Here is an 8000-nt window from a genome sequence, read left to right on the forward strand (position 1 = left end):
GGAAAAACAGTCTTTGCTGTGCCTTTTTCACCAGGTTTGAGGTCCAAGTAAAATCATTGGAGATGTTGACTCCAAGGAACCGCAGGTCCTCCACGCTCTCCACTGCTTCTCTGTGGAGGGGGACTTCCTTTTTTGTCCTCCTGAAATCAACAATGAGCTCCTTAGTTTTGGTTTTAGTTACTCCTTAAGCCTGATTTCACCCACCTGCAACCGATTCGCTAATAATCACAAACGTTCATTTCTTTGACCCCTTGACTCGACAACTTTCTTGTTTAATAATCGTTACATCTCCTCAGGACCAAGTTCCTGTGTCCTGCCTTTCACCTGCTGATCACCCACTGCTCATTTAAGGTGGACTGACTTTTACAATGGACTAGCTAGTCTTAGTGTCTTAATGCAAACGTTTTGTAAAGTGATGCTAGACCAAAAACGTGCTGTTGGATTGTGTGCTCTCTGCAGGACGGTGTCTGTACTCAAAAGCCGCGTTCACACCGGAATACTTTTCCCACTTTAGTTCCGATATAGTTCCGAAATGTCGCGTTCACACCAAAAAGAGCCGGAACTAAAATTAGTTAATGAGACCCTTTTTACCCCCTTTTCCGTCCCTGCTAGGGCTCTCTTTTGAGAAAAGAGCTATATTTCTGATTGGCTGGGCGGATTGCAAACCACGCCCCGTGAAACTCTGAAAATGCCATTTTTATTTCCTCGTATTATTAGCCCAGCGCACCAACGGACAGAGTACTTTGTTTTTGAAAGCAGTTATGGCAACAGTTATGGAAACAGTTTTGGCAAAGAAGTCATCGGAGCGGTGGAGTGATGAGGAAGTGTCGGCGCTTCTGTCGATTTACTCCGAGGACGCGACCCAGCGGCTTCTGCTACAGGCAGTTTCCAATTCTAAGTTGTACGACCGTTGTTCGCTGAAGTTACGCGACCTGGGAATATTCCACAGCGCTAACTCATGCCGGGACAAAATAAAGAAGCTCAGGCAGGACTACAAAAAAATAAAAGACCACAATAATAAGAGTGGTAACGACCGGAAGACCAGCTAATGGTACGAGATATCGGATGATCTGCTCGGCCTCAGGCACAGCATCGACAATCGATTCGGGCGCGCTGGTGTGGGAGGCCGCTGAAATGGCGGATTCAGTGTTCGGCGACGACGACGAAGAAGGTAAAAATAAACTACATGCACTGCACTGTTTTAATCTGCACAATACTGGTCTCAGATGTACCTTTATTTGCTCAGTAGATCGAGCTAGCCATGCTACGCTGAACTGGCTAACACTGTTAGCATGCCGACCCCGAGCAGGCTAATAACAGCTAGCTGGCTAGCTATTCTCGGCCGCTATGAAAACGTTTTGACTTGCGAATAAGTGTGCAATGTTTCTGTAATTTGCTTCACTAACTAATCGTGTGTTTCAGGGGCAGAGATGGGACAACTCTTTCTAGAAACGAGTGAGCTTTCCCCTCCAGATCGGGACAGCAGTTCTCGCTCGTCTCCCTTTCCACCAACCAAACGCAAAGGTACTGTAGCGATCTGCATTTATTGTTCAAGTGTTCTGTTAACTGTTTGTGTCAGGCTTCTGTGAGGAGAGCAGGTAGGGGCGGGGTTGGGGAGCAGAGGGTTTGGTGTGTGTGTGTCTGGGTGGGCGCGTGGAGGTGAGTGAGAGGTTGGCGCGAGAGGAGAGAGAGTGAGAAAGGACGGATGAGAGCCGTTGGTTGTTAATAAACCTGTTTAACTTGAGAACGCTTCACTCGTCATTCCGACACGTCCGGGTGGACGTTACATTGGTGTCAGAAGTAAAAAAAAAACAAAAAACAGAGTTTTATCCGCTAATCGCCGGTAGCCGCAGCTAGCACTGACTCGGCTAACGTTAGCTCTGCTTCATCGGCCGGTAAATAATGGAAGCACAGATGAACCGGACCGGAGCTCGTCCGAAAGTCAAGGAGGAGATGGATGGCTTATGGCGTGACTCAGAAGACAATTTATGGCGTGAATTAAATGCTGCTGCCGGTTTCGACTCGGCCGGCGGGAAGCGGCACGTCGGCGCAGGGACCTCCCCCGGGAGTGGCGCGGCGCCGGTTGTAAACAATGATGGCGGCGCCCGGCTCCAAGTTAAAACACCGAAATACAACGGTAAAGCCGACTGGGAAGCCTTCCATGCCCAATTTGAACTGTTATCACGGGCTGTGGGCTGGTCTGAGGACAATAAGGCGCTCCAGCTGGCCCTGTGTATTACAGATGAAGCTTTATCCTGTTTGCTACTGCTCAGCCCGGCTGAAAGAACTGACTATGGGGCCTTGGTTGGGGCTCTGAAGCGGCGGTTTGGACAATGCAGCCAGCCTGGGGTGCTGCGTTCGGAGCTGTCAAGCAGACAGAGACAGCCGGGTGAGCCGCTCCGCATATTGGCTAATGACATTGAAACCCTGGCGAGAAGGGCATACAGCCACATGTCCCCTGAGGTGCAGAGCGAGCTGGCTAGGGACCAGTTTATCCGGGCCATAACCCCCAGGGAGCTGCGCGTCCAGACACAACTGGCACATCCCCGCTCTCTGCAGGAAGCACTGGAGCTGGCGTTGGAGAGAGAGGTTGTAGGAGGGGCGGCAGAGAGCACGCACACGGGAGGCGGCCCGGTTGTGAGAACGGTGAGACAGGAGGAGCCAGGACAAGAGAAACCAGCATGGGCGGCTGAGTTGACTGAGCTAATCCGTGCTATGGCACTGCAATCGCCGCAGGGCAGCAACCGTCCTCGTCGGGGTCCTCTGGTGTGTTGGGGGTGCGGCCAGGTCGGCCATATTAGCACAAGGTGCCCCATGAATGCTGATATTCAGGGAAACGCCCCCGGGTCTGTGTAAATGGGACGTCACAGACCCCCGCCGTTGGGTCCCATCCTGCCTGGTCTCCAGTGGACAGAGCCCAGCTGCACGGAGGGGGGAGCGGGGCTCCGCTTCCCCCAGAAGCAAACGACATCGCAGAGTCTGTGAGGGTGGTGGGCTGGACTCACGCGGGGGATTTCTGCCATGTCCCCGTCACCCTGGCAGGGGCCCCATGGACGGCCCTTGTTGACACCGGCTCCACAGCGACACTGATGAGACCGGACGTGGTCCCAGCGGGGACACGGTTGACACCCACTCTGGTGAAACTGCGAACAGTAACCGGTGAGCTAGCCCCTATGCTTGGGAGAGGGGTGGTGGTTATACAGGTGGGGGGGCTGTCAGTGTCTGTTAAGGTGTGGGTTGCGGCAGTACAGGACTCCTGCATATTAGGACTTGACTTTCTGCGGGTTGCACGCTGTGTGCTAGACCTGGGGAGGAACACGCTGGCCTTTCCAGGGGGTCCCACAGTTGAAATGGTGCACCCCACACTTGCCACGACACCACACCCACCTACATCAAGAGTGACTGAAACACTTCCCCCACCCCAAACCCCCCCCCCTGCAGCCATGCCCCCTGTCATCAATGCTAACCCCAGCCCCAACCCCACACCCCGTACTCCAATTGATGTACGGCCCCCGGCCCCGGAACAACAACCTGCAGCTCTAAAGGGGGACAGACGGGCGGCAGTGAAGGAGGTGTGGAAACGCAGCTGTGATGACTTAAAACCCGAGCAGCGGGAGGAACTGTGGCAAGTGCTGTGGGAGTTTAAGGACATTTTTGCTCTGACAGAAGAGGAAGTGGGCCTGACACACCTGGTGCAGCACGATATCGACACGGGCGACGCACGGCCCGTCAAGACACGCCCCCGCCGCCTTCCCCTGGCCCATCAGACAGCAGCAGACAGCGCTATTGATGAGATGCTGTCAGCTGGCATTATTGAGCCCTCTGACAGCCCCTGGGCCTCGGGGGTTGTGATGGTCAATAAGAAGAAGAGTTCAAAGATGAGGTTTTGTGTGGATTACAGACCGCTGAACAGTGTGACCAAGAAAGACTCATACCCGCTGCCCCGCATAGATGAGTGTTTGGACTTGGTGTCTGGCTCATCCTGGTTCTCCTCTTTAGACCTGCGCAGCGGGTATTGGCAAGTTCCCCTCAGCCCAGAAGCCAGACCAAAGACAGCTTTTTGCACTGGGAGGGGGCTGTGGCAGTTTCGAGTCCTCTCCTTCGGCCTGTGCAACGCTCCGGCCACGTTTGAGCGGCTGATGGAAAGGGTGCTCGCTGACGTTCCCCGACAGGAGTGCCTGGTCTACCTGGACGATATCCTGGTCCATGGTAGCTCCTTCCAGGCGGCTTTAGGAGCCCTGCGGCGGGTTCTACAGAGGATAGCAGCAGCGGGGTTGAAGCTCCACCCCGACAAGTGCTGTTTCTTGAGGAGAGAGTTGGAGTTCCTGGGGCACCAAGTCGGAGGAGAGGGCATCAGCACGCTGGAGGAGAAGGTGCGGGCAGTAAAGGACTGGCCAGCCCCCATCAATCTGCGGGAGCTGAAGAGCTTCATTGGGTTAGCGTCGTACTACAGGCGGTTCGTGCGTGGCTTCTCTTGCATAGCTGCACCCCTGTTCCGCCTGCAACAGAAAGACTGTGATTTTGCTTGGACTCCAGAGTGTGAGCTGGCCTTCAGCTCTTTAAAGAAGGCCTTGACGGAGTCTCCCATCCTCACTCCCCCAGACCTCAGCCTACCGTTCGTCCTGGATACGGACGCCAGTGACGTCGGGATGGGGGCGGTGTTGAGCCAGGTGGGGCCTGGGGGGGAAAAAGTGGTGGCGTATTTCAGCAAAACCTTCAACAAAGCTGAACGGCGCTATTGTGTGACACGCAGAGAGTTGCTGGCAATTGTGAGAGCAATCAGCCATTTCAGGTACTACCTGTGTGGCCTGTCCTTCACAGTGAGGACTGACCACGCAGCCCTCCAGTGGCTGATGTCCTTCAAGGAGCCCGAGGGACAGATTGCACGCTGGCTAGAAGGACTGGCGCCGTACGTCTTCACAGTGGAGCACAGGGCGGGGGTTCGCCATACCAACGCTGACGCCCTGTCCCGGCGCCCCTGTGCTCCCAGCGGCTGTCGGTACTGTGAAAAGAGAGAGGACCAAGAAAAGGAGCTCTGTGCAGAGGAGGAGCGAGACCACAGGCATAAACCAGCCGAGCCGGTCTGCAGAGGTGCACGGATCATCGACTCACCCGAATGGAGAGCGCGGCAGGAAGAGGATGCTGACCTACAGCCAGTGCTGAGGTGGGTGGAGTCAGGACAAAAGCCACTGTGGAATGAAGTTGCTGGGTGCTCGCTTGCCACCAAAGGACTGGTTGCAAAGTTTGAGGCTCTCCGGATGAAGGATGGAGTGCTGCAGAGAGCCTGGAAAGAGCCTGCAACGGGGGAGGAGAGGTGGCAGGTGGTGGTCCCCAGGGCGCTGAGGGAAGAAGTGCTTAAGGCCTCCCATGGAACTACTGGGGCAGGACACTTTGGGGTCTCCAAAACCTTGCGTCGACTCCGCCAAAGCTGTTACTGGGGCCAGCTCAGGAGAGATGTTGAGGACTTCTGCCGCCGCTGCGACCTTTGTACGGCGTACAAAGGTCCCACTGATCAGTCACGTGCCCAGCTTCAGCAGCTAGCGGTGGGGGCCCCGATGGAGAGGGTGGCGGTGGACATAATGGGCCCATTCCCGTGCACAGAGAAGGGGAACCGCTACGTCCTGGCCGCCATGGACTATTTTACAAAATGGCCAGAGGCGTATGCTATACCAGACCAGGAGGCGGTGACCGTTGCAGGTGCCCTGGTGGAGGGCATGTTTGCCAGATTTGGAGCGGCCGAGGTCATTCACAGCGACCAAGGAAGAAACTTTGAGTCGAGGGTGTTCGCCGCTATGTGTGACCGGCTGGGCATGCAAAAGACGCGGACTACTCCTCTGCACCCGCAGAGTGACGGACTGGTCGAACGGTTCAATAGGACTCTGGGAAAACAACTCGCTATCCTCACCGCGGAGCATCAGCGTGATTGGGACATGCACCTCCCTCTTGTTCTTTGGGCCTACAGATCGGCTGTGCAGGAGTCCACCTCATGCACACCGGCCCTGCTCATGCTGGGGCGAGAGCTGCGGACACCAGCAGAAATGGCTTTTGGCCGACCCCCCGACACACCAGCGGTTCCTCCGGGACCGGAATATGCCAGGAGGCTCCAGGATAGAATGGAGTCAGCACATGCCTTTGCCCGCGATCAGCTGCAGAAGGCGGGCATGAGACAGAAAATAAACTATGACACGAGGGCTAGAGGGGGGGACTTCAAGGCCGGGGACCTGGTGTGGGTGTATAGTCCAAGAAGAAAGAAGGGCCGGTGCCCTAAGTTGGACTGTCACTGGGTGGGCCCTTGTGAGGTGCTGGAAAAGCTGGGAGAGGTGGTCTATAGGGTCCAGCTGCCGCCTAGAGGGAGACGGGTGGCCCTCCACAGGGACCGGCTGGCCCCATACAGAGGCGATGCACATCCGCGGCCTAGACCCCCAGCATCGTCTAGGAGAAACCAGACAGTCACTTCCCCCGATTCACTGACTGTGTCCCCTGCTGACCCCCCACATTCACCCCCACCCCCAAACTCACCCCCTGTTCCGGGACAGGATGTTCCAAGCCGGCAAGCGCAGCCGCCTGTGTTCACTCCAAGGCGGCCTCAGAGACCAAGAAGAGCCCCGGGCCACCTCAGAGACTTTTTATGCATTCCCTCGGGGCGAGGGACTTAGTAAGGGGGGGGCAATGTAGCGATCTGCATTTATTGTTCAAGTGTTCTGTTAACTGTTTGTGTCAGGCTTCTGTGAGGAGAGCAGGTAGGGGCGGGGTTGGGGAGCAGAGGGTTTGGTGTGTGTGTGTCTGGGTGGGCGCGTGGAGGTGAGTGAGAGGTTGGCGCGAGAGGAGAGAGAGTGAGAAAGGACGGATGAGAGCCGTTGGTTGTTAATAAACCTGTTTAACTTGAGAACGCTTCACTCGTCATTCCGACACGTCCGGGTGGACGTTACAGTACATACAAACACACTGTTACTACTCTGGTCTTGAAAAGAACGTTATGCATCGAACTGATGTCCACTAATCACGTTTATTTCCGTCTTGGTACAATTATGAAACACCGTGAAAATACATCGTTTACACTTTTAGCGCCTTTTTTCACTCTCTCACAAACGTAAACTTCCGGGCTAGAGGTCGCATGACTTCCGGTAAGAAAACTCTTAAGATTTTTTGACAAAAAACAAAGTTCAAACATACATTAAGCACTCTTCACAAATACAAAACAATAAATAAGGGCACTACACACACACACAGTGTATGTGTGTGAATATATATATATATATATATATACAGTATATGTATACACACAAAGTGTGTGTGTATATATATATATATATATATATATATATATATACAGTATATGTATGTATACAAAGTGTGTGTGTGTATATATATATATATATATATATATATATATATATATGTATACACACAAAGTGTGTGTGTGTATATATATTATGCTATTTGGTCCTATCTTACCTTCTACTTTACACCTGCATTGTTTACACTGTCCCTGCCTGAACCCTATCAAATTTTGTCTCCGTGAACAACCTACTAGTAAACAAATTCCTTGTATGTTGTAAAACTACATGGAGAATAAACTGATCTTGTATCTTGCTTATTTGTCCTCTTAGGAAAGCGGGCTCGGGATGAGAGCTTCCTTGACTCCATCGCGGCGATGGAGGACCGGCGCGCCGTGTCCAGCAAGGAGAGTGAGGACCGACGTGCCATGGCCAGCAGGGAGATGCACGACGAACAGATGTTGTCTGTTCATAAGTCCCAGGAAACGGACGACAATCTGGTCATGGTGATGTCGCACCAGGCTGACGTGATGTCGCGCCAGGCTGACGCATCGGCGCGCCAGGCTGAGGTGTCTGCGCAGCAACAACAGGCCTTCCAGGTTGGGCTTCTGGCAGTGCTTTCCGAGCTGGTTAAATCCAACAGGCCTTCTTCGCTGTAGTGTGTATATCTAGGGGGGGGGGGGGGGGGGGGCTGTGGCTCAGTGGATATTGTGCTGTACTTTG

At 54.0% G+C, this 8000-nt stretch overlaps 1 protein-coding gene across 1 annotated transcript; it reads left to right on the forward strand.

Annotated features, from left to right (window-relative positions):
* Positions 1–781: 781 nt before the first annotated feature.
* On the forward strand, positions 782–7947 carry LOC307040403 (uncharacterized protein). The gene is made up of 3 exons (XM_079683195.1): positions 782–1171; positions 1423–1524; positions 7611–7947. The coding sequence occupies exons 1-3, from the start codon at positions 1066–1068 to the stop codon at positions 7934–7936; spliced, it is 534 nt and encodes a 177-aa protein (XP_079539321.1). The 5' UTR covers positions 782–1065; the 3' UTR covers positions 7937–7947.
* The last annotated feature ends 53 nt before the right edge of the window (positions 7948–8000 follow it).

The sequence above is a fragment of the Notothenia rossii genome, assembly GCF_949606895.1.
Source record: "Notothenia rossii genome assembly, chromosome: 5".
Taxonomy (NCBI): domain Eukaryota; kingdom Metazoa; phylum Chordata; class Actinopteri; order Perciformes; family Nototheniidae; genus Notothenia; species Notothenia rossii.